A 13,007-nucleotide genomic window follows, 5' to 3' on the forward strand; every position below is an offset into this window, starting at 1 on the left:
CACTGCAGATGAAGATGGATCACAATATCGAGAACGCGATTGAAGTATTCCATAATCACCCAAAACCATGTTAAATCTTTGCTTTCACAGAACTGCTACAATGCATGAGAAAACACATGTAATTTTTCTTGTGTAAGGCTATAACATATTCTCATGTATTTCCCAAAGGAAATTTGGTGTTTTCCACAGCTGAGTAAATTGGTTTTCAAATTATACAACTCATCTTGATATTGTGCTTCAGTATTACAGGTAAATATCCCCATTCCAATAGCCTGCGTTCTTTCTTCGTCCCCTGATGGAGATCATAGGGATGGGAAATGCTATATGGTTTTTTTTGTTTGTTTTGTCTGCTGTTTAAGGTGGGAGGCATTAATCTCTGCTGAAGCAGGAATACTTTAAGATTCAGGACAACAGGCTGTCTTGAAGCTGACAATTGTGCACAACAAAACACCTAAATGTGTCTTTAAAATATGTAGGAGGACCATGGACAAATATAATAGCAAATATAGGAAGACAGCTTTTTGCTCAAAAGAATAAACACAGTTTTTGCCAAGTAGCTGGACAGAGATAAGATATCTGCCTTGCACTTAGCACCAGACAAGAAGGATGAACTGAGCATATGGACCTGGAAGGAGTGAAGCAGCAGCAACAACAACCACCACCAAAGAAAATTGAGCTTGGGGCCCAAATTAGATTTAAAAAGCTTTCCAGCTCAGGAGGGCCAGAGAGAGTTCATGCATGGATAAACTCTCTATGTGGAGAAGTGTTCCTATTTCTGTGCAAACGCTGAAGAGCCTTTCTACCTGAAATGAAGGGCAGCTTGCATTCAGTTAATATTAATTGCCTTGAATTTCTCCATTCTGCACAACCTTTAGGCTAGGTCAGCCTTCTGCTAGGCAGGCTGAAAAATGTCACAGCAATTCTGATATCAAATCTCAGAGTCAGTCTTTTATCGCCTGTCAACAGGGAAAGTCTGCCCAATTTACAGTAACCAAGGAACTGCTCTCTCACACTTTTGAGATTCGAGAGCAGTGTCCTCTTTTCTCTCAGGGTGTTCCACTATCTCCGCTCCCAGTGGAGCTGATCCATGACTAAACCTCCCTCCCTGTATCTATCTGAAGTCAAACTACTAAAAGCACACCATGTGGAAATACAGTTCACATCAGTCATGTCTATCTTCTCATTAGGAAGCCACAGTACCCTTTTTAACCCCTCAAAGGCCTGCATGCCCTATAACAGTTGGCTCGGTCTTTAGGAGGCAATAGAGCAGGAAAAGAAGAACTGGATCCTGGGAAGTTTTATTATTCCTCACACCTTCACCAGGAGAAAAGAAAGGAGGCATTTTCAGTAGGCCAAGAGTGCTGCTGGGCTGGAAGGAATCCACAGCCATTCATATAATTGAGGCGGAAAGTCTGGCACACTTGAGAGGAAGCCTTGAACAATGAGAGGCTTCGCAGCAGCTGGTGCTGGTAGTGGGAAGCTGTGAAGCCCTGACACAGGGCACGAGAAGCTGGGAGCAGCCTGGAGGGCAGGCAGGCAACCAGCAGAAGCTCCACCTGCCCGTAAAGCCCACTTTTGTGTTTTCTCTAAAGGTACACACAAGTAATGGAAGACAACTGAACAGGTGAATCTGCTGGATGCTAACTTTCTAAAAGTACAGTTCTGTGGTCATTCCATGGCAACAATACATAAAGATAAAAGATTGCCATGTGTTCATTACTTTGAGTAAACAACTAAACAGACAGAAGAACATCTTAAAACAAGGATTCTCAACTGGAAAGTGTCATGCTTTACTGGCAATAACAGGTGGTGCAATAATCATATGAGTACTGTTTCTCTACAGGACCATGTCAGCTTTATCTGTACGATGCTCCAGAAACCAGGAGTATGATGGCAAGACACTCCAGTTTGGTTTGGATAACAGGGACTAGGTAGACCTGCTCAGAAGAGCTGCAGGGATCCGCAATATCTCTGGAGCAGTGTGAGGAGAACATTGGATCCAGTGAAGCCTGGCACGGTGCTCGTTTTTTGCCAATTGAGGATCAGCTGCAGACAGTTTAAGAATCTGTTAACCCATCCATTACTGCCATCAGCAGCAGAACTAACATAGCAGGGGCTCTTAAAAGTTTTGTGAAAATTCTCCCTAGTAATAATGGGGCATGCCCTTAACAAAGCTAGCAAAATGCATTAAAGCCGTCTCCATCACAGTTACTCCTAGCCTGGTAAAGCTACATCAGAGAATTACTGAATGTTCAGGAAAAAGTCAAATAGGGAAATTTGGCATGGAAACACCTAAAAAAAAAAAACCATAATAAAGCAGATCTTCGGTACATATGTTTCAAGACAAAATCCAACATCTACTTTGTTTTTTGAAGATGTATGTACCATCAGAAGTATATTAGTTTTTGGAGGTCTTGCCATGAATAAACCCCACATATTATGAACACTTTCCATAAGGAGGCACTGAAAGCATGTTATCTATAAGGTGGTTATAAAAATACAGTCAATTATCTGGAAATCACCAAGATTCTTCTTTCAACTGTTAGACAGCTCGAGGTAAAGCTTATTGCAAGCCTGAAGCCTTTGACATGAAATCTGTATTCCAGCATTGGGGAAAAAAATAAAAGAAGCACTTGTAGAAACTGCTTTTTAATATGATACTGTGTTAACTGATTACATAAACCCTTCAAGTCAAAAAATGGTTTAGTTCCTCACATCATGATTAAACCATCTAGTGGAAATTGTATTTATTTTGCTTATAGGTACATTTCTCCTTTCCCCCTCACTCTATGTGTGTGTCTTTATGTATGTTGTTACAGTAAGACATTTAATCAAGCCCCTTTGAAGTGGTAGAGTGGAAACAGCTGTTTCTGACAATGTGCCGATGACATGGAGCTTAAAGCTGTCATGAGCTCCAGATTGCAAGCAGCACTAATATGTGGTTGGGATGGTAGTGACTTGCAGGTCATGGCACCTCCTCGAGGAATGCTTCTAAGCCAATCAGCTCAAGGTGGTGGCTCAAAGTCTTAAGGCTCTGGTGAGCTCTTTCATTTAATACTCTTGAGGTCATACTTCAAAGTGCCCTTTCTTCTCAAGAGCCATTGGCCATATGTGGGGGTTCTAGAGCAGATTTTAAATGATTGGCTGCTCCAAGTTCAGACTTAAAAAATTAGGAATTCAGTTCTATTACACAAATGATGTCTTAAAAGTTGAATAAAAGCAGAAGCTTAAGTAAATATCTCACATTCTTGTAAAGAATGCCAATTTAAAGACAGTTTCTGGATGACTGATTTTTCCACAACAAAGTGAGCTTAAAGCTCACATTTTAGAGTGACTAACATCTTGTTAAAACAATTTCCTGGTTTGTGAACATTACAAGATGTAGGGAACCTAGAAACCATCTCTGAATACAGACTTTCCTCAGCACTACTCCCACACAGAAAAATTACTGCAACAAATGTCTTGCTGTCCAAGCAACTTACGCTTTCATTTCTTCGTGCAACTGAATTTGTTAAAATTAGACTACTGTGATTAACATACATCCAAGCCAACACTGCTAGAACAAACACATGTTCTTCTCACTCTAAAATGATTTTGTTTAGATCAGGGTAAACACACAATGTGGGAATGCATTTTTTGGAAAGTATTCAAAAAGGTCCAGGGGCTAGGGAAGCTGATATCTGTAGTTTACCTACAGAGTTGAAGGAGGAAAAGGGAGTCCTGTAAGAAATAATTCATAGCAAATAAAAGTTGATTCCTGCTCTGAACTGCTTACTGGATTCCTCTCTCCCCCTTGGCTCTCCAGGAGAAAGACATCCCTGTGAGGCCTATTTGGAAATAAATAGATATAATCTCGAGAACACTTGCTTCTTCAGTGAAGTTTAAGACAAATGATTCTCATCTCCACAGCGGCACTATATTCTATAGAAAATGCTGCTCTTCTGAAATTTGACTGGAAATTACTTTCATAGAGGATAGATACACACCTACTGCAAATAAGGGCAATCATGAACATTATTAAGAGAACAGTTAGGTCTAAATCTGGAATAATAATACTAGCCAGATTTGTTTTTATTTTGCACTCAAGCTGCATTTCAGCTGGTGCTGCTATTGTACCGAAGTGTTTTAATTCTTTTACACTCTGCAGAATGAAGGTGTATCCAAAAGCAAAGATGATATTCAAGATGTGGAAATACATTTTAACACACCTGTGCTGTATTCAGTTATTCCTTTACTGAGTATAATTTATTTGCAAATACTCTATTCACTGCAATAAAGCTTTTCACGGAGAAAATAAATGGTATTTTCAGTATTTTTCAGTCCTCTCAGAATTAGTTCAGTGATGAATGAATCACCCCCAATACTACAAAAATAAAATCTTTTTATGTTTGCTTTCTTGAAAACAATGGCTTGCATGTTTCACAGGAGTTACATTTCTCCTGTAACTGAATACTGTTTTTCTGGGGATATTTTTAGCCTCCTTAGTCACAACTTTCATAAAAATGAATTACTTGAATGAGAAAGTGACTCAGATATGAAGGCATATTAGTTGCCCACTGTTGAGCCCCAATCTTAAAACACTGGAATAAAAGAAAGCTTGCTTAGGAGACAAATGCAAGAGTGGAGATTGCTATATGGAAAAAAACATTGGAATAGTCAACTAAGTAGCTCTGAAAGCCGTAAGTCAGATGGCCATTTAAACTGGACTTGGCCAAAGGGCTTATATGCTGCGGAGGAGGTGAGGAAGTGCTATGTAAGAAATATTGCTTCATTCCAAAAGCAACAGAAATGGTTGAGAAACTGAAGAAAGGGATGAAAGTTGGGCAGGAGTGTTGATCTGCTCGAAGGTAGGAAGGCTTTACAGAGGGACCTGGACAGGCTGGATCAATGGGCTGAGGCCAGTTGTATGAGGTTTAACAAGGCCAAGTGCTGGGTCCTGCACTTTGGTCACAACAGTCCTGTGCAACGCTACAGGCTTGGGGAAAAGTGGTTGGAAAGCTGCCTGGAGGAAAAGGACCTGGGGGTTCTTGTTGACAGCCGGCTGAACACAAGCCAGCAGTGTGCCCAGGTGGCCAAGAAGGCCAATGGCATCCTGGCTTGTATCAGAAAGAGTGTGGCCAGCAGGAGCAGGGAAGTGATCGTGCCCCTGTACTCGGCACTGGTGAGGCCGCACCTCGAGTACTGTGTGTAGTTTTGGGCCCCTCACTGCAAGAAGGACATTGAGGTGCTGGAGCGTGTCCAGAGGAGGGCAACGAAGCTGGTGAAGGGTCTGGAGAGCAGGTCTTATGAGGAAAGGCTGAGGGAGCTGGGGTTGTTTAGTCTGGAGAAGAGGAGGCTGAGGGGAGACCTTATTGCTCTCTGCTACTACCTGAAAGGAGGTTGTAGTGAGGTGGGTGTTGTAGTGAGGTGGGTGTTGAAAGAGTGGTCAGGCACTGGAACAGGTTGCCCAGAGAGGTGGTGGAGTCACCATCCCTGGAGGTATTAAGATGACATGTAAAGATGGCAGTTTAGGGCATGGTTTAGGAAGCATGGTATTGTTGGGCTGACAGTTGGACTCGATGATCTTAAGGGTCTTTTCCAACCTTAATGATTCTATGATTCTATGAAAACAAAAACAAAGCCAAAATGTTGAGAACAAAATTCTGTCATGAAACCTCAATGGCCATACAAATTACAGTCAGTAAAAGATTAAGTCTGTAGTATTACTAACATCTCTTATTGCTGCTAAAGATGGTATTCTACAGCAGTGATATTAGAGGTATTACGCAATATGTAATATTTGTAAAGAAATGGATGCAAGAGAACGGAAATCTGAGTTTTGTTTCAAGCTGCATTAGCTGAAAATCTCTCAGGAGCTAGGCACGGGTCTAATTCTAAAGAATAACTGATAATTTAGTTGTCTTGATACAGCGAATAAGAAAGGAGTTAGTAACAGAGAAATAGATCTTCACCTTGGGATCTGAAAGAGTGATTGGGGAACCACAGGAGGAAAAAAAAATCATGCTGAAAAAAAATCAGAGAGAAAGTTTACTTGGGTCGTGTTCCAAAATTCACTAATGTCAACAGGTACCATCTCAAGCAACAGAACGGGGAAGGTTCTTGTTAAACAGATGCTTTTAACACTTAATCATTCTAGGAACAAGACTGATCTACTGCACAGAATGAGACTTCAGAGCTGCCACAGTTGGGAACAGAGCTCTTAGCAATTAAGGCACACTCTGAGAAGCCAGTTGAATCAACATTAGCGAATAGTCATGGGCACTTTTAATTTACCAGTACAGGTGAAGCTATGAAGTACACAGGATTTCACTAATTTGCATTCCATACTCCTTTGGAAAGATCAGTAGCTTCTGTCTTACCAGGTCTGCATTATTTTGCTTACTACCTAGAAAACCTCGAGTGGCTTCTTTTCCTCCCACTCTGAAACTATTATGGTAAATTTGAGAGTTAATAATCAGAAAAAAGACATGTATGACTACTTCTGTTTTTGTTTTCATTCTTGAGAGACTGCCCTTTTACAGTCATCAGACAGTTGATGCTGCCAGTGAAAACAGGTACAACTTTCCCACTCTGCATCCTTAAAATATTTTAGAAAGTCATGAATCATAATGCATACTATGCTTAGCTAGAAAGTTAAATTTTATTCTAGAAAGTTAAACTTTGTCATCTTGAACATAAAAGTGAAATTATCTCTTAAAGAAAGACGAGCAGCAGCTTTAGATTATTAGATTTTAATACTCTATTAGATTTTAACTTTAAACAAAGTCAGAAGAAAGTTGCTATAATAAACTGTTGTGATGAGCTTATCCTGTAAAAAGGTTACTTTGGTCTTAACATGTAAAGCTTGTCAGCAATACCTAGAAATACCTGACTTTTACAGAACCACTGACGTGAGCTAGAAGCCCTCAGTTACTTCCAAAGCTCTCTGAGAAATCTCACACATAGTCATATTCATATATGGTTATATATATGAATAAATATATTTCTCGGTTTCTGAGAAACATTTTGAGACCACAATGAACCACAGAAAAGAGAAGAGGAACTGCACCAACTTTGAGGCAACTGGGGGAAATCTTTCAACACTAAGGTATCCACTCAGAAAGAAACCAGAGAGTATTGCATCTGAAAGCATAAGAAATTACAAAGTCTAAATTGTTATCTCACAAAGTATGAATTAAAGAAATACATAGATTTTGGAGAGGGTTTTTTTTTTTAAGAAATAGTGTTAACGTACGTAATTTCATATGAATAAATTATTTTGGGGTTTTTTAAATTATATTTTATTAGCTTGCTTTGAGTTTTAACTAGTGTTGCTTTTGATTCTTTGGTCTGAAATATCTTTCATTTTAAGCCTATATTTTGGGGTGGTTTTTTTTACTCAAATTGCTAACTTTTATCCTCAAATTTGGCACTACAGAATTCTGTGACAGGAATGTGTTCTAGATTTGATTTATTGCATAGACAAAGTATTAGGTATTTAAAGTAAATTCTGCCCCATTTATATTCATGAGTGTTTTTTCTCAAAATGTGAAGGTAATTGAAAAGAAATATAACATTGAATAAAAAATGGTAAAAACAAAATATTTTATTTCTTTAGTTCCTGATGCATTAAAATTGGAAATGAGCTTTTCTTTTCAAAAAGGGTTTGTCACATACTCCTACATACTCCTGCTTCAAGGAATAAGCATTTCTTTGCCAAAATACAACAACCTCAGAGGTAAATACCTCTGAGGTAAAGAAATTTTAAGTTTGTTGAACAAAGTTTGCCAGAACTTAGTGACAGAGGAAAAGGCATAAACGTATTACTTAAAATGTCTTAAACAGTGGATCACAGAATAGCCTTTCATTCTCTTTTACTAGCGAAAATAGATGGAATTAGGAGAGCTTTCCAAACTTGACACATTCAAAGGTAGATAAATCTAAATCTAGAAATCTTTTCCAAGTATGTTAGCCAAGTAAGACTTGTTGCTAGAACACTGCGCTGAGGTAACTTGAAAGTGCAGTGATTGATTCGATAAATTAATAGTTTTATCTGACTATCCAATAATTAACCATTAAAAGAACATATATAATATGTACTGTAGCACATTCATCAACTTAAGTAATGGATATCATTAAGAAGGTACTTACATTAGGTCTTAATCCTGCTGCCATTTCATAATACTTCTCGGCTTCTTCATTGAGACTGGCTTGTCTATGAGGACAGAGTAAAACAATATAGTTACACCTCATTTTCCTTGGGTTAAAAAAGAAATCATATAAGAAGAAGCATAGCGAAAAACAAAATACTGCAACTACTGCCCACTGTTTCAGGATATTACCCTAACAAATGCCTAAGACATGTCAATCTAAAATATTTTTTGTATAGTTCAGAATACCCATTATCACAAATCCTCTTTGCCTACCTTATTTTCTTTGCAGATTCAGGGAATTCATTCAGAAAAGAGTTCTGATTTCAGCATTTACTCACATCCGTCTGAGTGGGGATTTAAACTTAGATCGCATATCCCAGGGGAATAAGATGAGTTTCTGGATACCTGATGCACTATCAGCTCACCTCTGTTTCTCTTCCTCACTAATATAGATAGCACCTACATTCTCCTAGCAGTTCCATTTTTATTTCTTCTCCTAAGTTTTCAGTTTAATGCCTTCAAATGAAAATGCAGTATGTTGCCAAAGAAATCCAAACACATTTGTGTTTCAACAGGCCCTTTTTATCTCTTCATTCAAACTCCTCTCTCCTCCTTTTGTCTCCACCTTCTTAATTTCCCTCCAACTCTTCATTCTGGCTACCCGCCCAATGAATATCAGTTGATCACATACGTGTCATGAGGAAGATGGTAAAAATGTAGAAGAATGAAGCATGACTATCAGGCAGGCTACATATCTTCCGCTCAAGTTATTTGCTTTTTTTTTCTATGAAGAGTTAGGTTCCTTCATAGAAGAGTTAGGACGGGAGATCTTCAGCTTTTTTGTGTTTGTTATGTTATTACAGGTGCATTTTTGTGATACAAAACAGAAAAATTAGAAAACAGCGATAACACTGCGTAGGGTTCGTTGTTTTCTTTTTCTGTTTTTCTTGAGAACTCTAGTTCAAAGAGTATCAGTCAACTGAGCACTTTTATCTGGAGATCTTACCTTGTTCATTATATGAGCCTTCACATGCTTTGTTATTCAGTGATCAAATTGTGTTCTAATTTTATGTTTCCATCCACCCAAATTTTAAACATTAGACACATAATACTTGATAGGCAATTAATCCCAGTCAACACATTTTGACAGTTATTGGTCTTGGGAGGAGAAAGGGAGGAAGGATAATCCCTTTGAAGTTTCTCACATAACTCACGTGAAAGCTGAAACCACTTCCTGACTAACAATTTGCCAAGTAGAACCTGGTTTATACCTGTTAACTGTTTTAAATTACTTTGCACATTTATCATCAACTCAGTGGCTGCAGTGGTTAGAAACGATTGAATGTCTAAAAATATTCATTTAACATGCGTCTGAATCACTCCTGCTGGGCATTAGTAGCACTTGAAACGACTGGGAAAAAATCTCCTACTTCTGAATTTCAGGATTTACTACAAGGCACATAAAATGAAACATGTCACAGAGCTTTCTGTTTGAACAGAACTGTCAGGAAACATGGTGGAATTCTGCATGATAAACAAGATGCCTTACCCAGGAGACAGATACAGATGGTACACTTCACCTTCAAAAAGAGTTGTTGGCATGTGAATGTGGAACAAATTAAAATCCTATCCCCTTTTAGCCCAGTGGAAATACATGGCTTGCTTTCTCTCATGTACATCTTAAAACATGGATTGTTAATTCCTAAGTTGAAATCAGTTTGAATTTATAGTTCTGCATTTAAAACGGTTTATAGCAATGAATCCACAGCACACTAATCTGGTCCGGAAAATGCCAGTTCCATTTCTGGGACATTCAGCAACAGTTCCTTTAGTTAAGATATGGCTGAATTCTGGTTCCCATTTTCACTGGAAATCTAAACTAGAAATTCATTATGTTAAGCCCTCGAATGGCTTTGCCTGGAGAAAAATAAAAGGCACAGAGGTAGGAAATTGCAGTAACCCTACGCCACTGAGCAGTAAAGGGCTCTGCATCAATGTCAAACAATGAAAGGACACTACTAAAGGTAACATAATTCACATTAGAGTAAAACATTAGATAGAATGTTGGTAATAAAACAGAAAGGAAGGAAAGGAAGCAAAGAGAAGTTTGGAAGACAGAGTCCTTTTCATAGTTACGAGCTGTATCTCAACCTCTGTCCTAAGCCTTTTCATGAGAACTGACCTTGAAAACACATCTGATTTCCCCCATTAACACCTAGCATTCAATCTTATTTTAATGGACAAAAATGTCTCCTCTTTTTATTCTCTCATATCTCTTAACCTGAGCCTCCAGACCTACCAGTTCCCTGTATTTTGTTCCAGCTGACTGCTAGTGACACCTCGTAAATGCGCTTGACAATACATCGCTCTCAGGTTCTCCTGACACCCAGTTATGTTCAGCTTCCGTTCATTTTGAATCTTTATGTTGATCACTGGAAAAAATACTGGTTTAGGACACAAAGAACACCAAAGCTGACTGGTTTAGATACACAAACATGTGAATTGGGAAGAGTTTTTTTTTAACCCACCTATTGCTTGACATATTGCCATTGTTAAATATTTTTTTAAGTGAAATAATGGATGTCAGTCCAGCTATAAGGAAGTTTTCTTCAAACATATTCCTACTTTAAAATACTGAATGTTGATACTTGGCTTTCTTAATGGACCTTTTTGTGTCACGACAAAATCATAATAAGATTCCATACATGTAACCCTTCATCCACATTTTTTGTTTTTTTTTTTTTTTTTTTTTTTTTTTATTTTTTACAGAATCACAGAATGGTAGGGGTTGGAAGGGACCTCTGGGCATCACCTCATCCAACACCCCTGCTTGAGCAGGTACACCTAGAGTGGGGGCACAGGAATGCGTCCAGGCAGGTTTTGAATGTCTCCAGAGAAGGAGACTCCACAACCTCTCTGGGCAGCCTGTTCCACTGCTCTGTCACCCTCACAGGAAAGACGTTTTTTCTCATGTTTAGCTGGAACTTCCTGTGTTCCGGCTTCTGCACATTGCCCTTGTCCTGTCATTGGGCACCATTGGAAAGAGTCTAGTCCCATCATCCTGACACCCACCCTTCAGATGTTTATAGGTATTGATGAAATCCCACCTCAGCCTTCTCCTTTCCAGGCTGAACAAACCCAAGTCTCTCAGTTTTTCCTCATAAGGGAGATGCTCCAGTCCCCTGATCATCTTGGTAGCTCTCTGCTGGACTTGCTCAAGCAGTTCCCCTCCTTCTTAAAGTGGGGGGCCCAAAACTGGAGACAGTACTCCAAATGTGGTCTCACCAGGGTGAGTAAGGGGGAAGACAACCTCCCTTCACCTGCTGGCCACACTCCTTTTAATGCAGCCCAGGATATTGTTGGCCTTCTTGGCCACAAGGGCACAGTGCTGGCTCGTGGTCAACTGTTTATAACAGTTAAGAAATTTACATAGATTATATGCTTAGCTATGCATACATACATATATATTTATATATATATATTTAAGCACATGGACAATAATTAAAGAATGAATAAAATCTGTTTAGGCAATAGCATAGGGTGAACTTGTGCCTATGAGAGTGCTATGAGACTGTGCCAGCACCTACACTCCATGTTCAAATAGTCAATGTACTTTGGAGAGCCAAAATACTCTCATAGAAATTCACTGAAAAACGAAGACAATGCCATGTAGTATTGCTCTAATTTAGACTTATGTTTTCAAATAGCCAATAAACATGCTATAACTTCAGGTAATATGAGTGTTTCCCACAACAATCCAGTGTCTTACAGAAGTGTGAAAATACCCAATTATTCCGACAATATGTGCTTTTAAGCAAAGTTCTTCTTCCTATGCTTGTTTTCATTTGGAGACAACGTGAAGCTCTTTTCATGTTTCTGATTAGTACAGCGGTTGTCACCACACTGCCACTCCTCGCTCTCAAAGTAATCGTCCCCTAGATCACAGGAAACCTATCTCATGGCAGCTCACCTCAGTATACAACTCCAAAGTGAAACTAAGCACTGTTAATACGTGACTTGGTCACTGAAGTTACAGCCGCCATATGCTTCACTACATTCCATTAAAATGTGTCTAGCTTTGCTGAAAGGCTTCAAACTGAGGCTACAAGCAAGAGCATAGCAAGTACTACAGAAGTAAAACATGTGACCAGTTACTGTTTTAAGAACCACCCAAGCAGCTACATGACCCTTGAATGAAGCTGTCTGGAAAACAAATTTGTTGAGAAAACAAATTTTACAGGCAAGTACTAGGCAAGTTACAAGTTACCAGACTGTTAAAAAGAAATTAATTACATTCATCCCACATCTCACCCGTATTACAGATGACTTGATTCATCTGGCATTGCATTATCAGGATCTTACAGAAGTCATCTAGGCACAAAATTAATAACTATGTTTGTATAATTAGGAACAGGGAGGCCTCTCAATAATGCCAACAGAACTAACCCATATTTTGCCTTGACTTCAGCTTCAGATTTAGTCACAAAGATAGGAAGTAAACAATGTTGGAATACCTGACAGAAGCAAAAGTCTTCCTTGTGACTGCTAAACAGAGATCAGGCTATCTACAAATACAGCTATTGCATTTGGGAATAGTTAATAATTCTGCTGCAAATTTAAGAAAAAAAAGTTAACCCACAGCATTCCAGCTGTGCCTTGTTCAAAATTTTGAAAACTTGTTAATATTTATTTAGGTTGTATTTTAATTTTAACATTTTTCTTAGAGAGTAAAGGGATTTTAAAACAGGAAAATATTTTAGCACTAGAGTAGAAAAATAAATTGGACTTGGAGGGAATGTTGTGATTGTTTTCCATCCAAAGCATCTGTAACCCAAATTTGAAAGAATTTGCCTGCAGTTCTAAAGAAATGTCTAC

General features: G+C 38.7%; 1 protein-coding gene across 2 annotated transcripts in view; it reads right to left on the minus strand.

Moving 5' to 3' along the window:
- The window catches only part of TMTC2 (transmembrane O-mannosyltransferase targeting cadherins 2), a 267,338-nt gene that overhangs the window by 16,129 nt on the left and 238,202 nt on the right, over nucleotides 1-13,007 (minus strand). For both annotated transcript variants that reach the window (XM_075080710.1, XM_075080711.1), the window contains one exon: nucleotides 8,131-8,194. In XM_075080710.1, the coding sequence (XP_074936811.1) occupies nucleotides 8,131-8,194 (64 nt within the window). The remainder of the gene's footprint in view (nucleotides 1-8,130; nucleotides 8,195-13,007) is intronic.

This window comes from Phalacrocorax aristotelis, chromosome 1, assembly GCF_949628215.1.
Source record: "Phalacrocorax aristotelis chromosome 1, bGulAri2.1, whole genome shotgun sequence".
NCBI classification, from domain to species: Eukaryota; Metazoa; Chordata; class Aves; order Suliformes; family Phalacrocoracidae; genus Phalacrocorax; species Phalacrocorax aristotelis.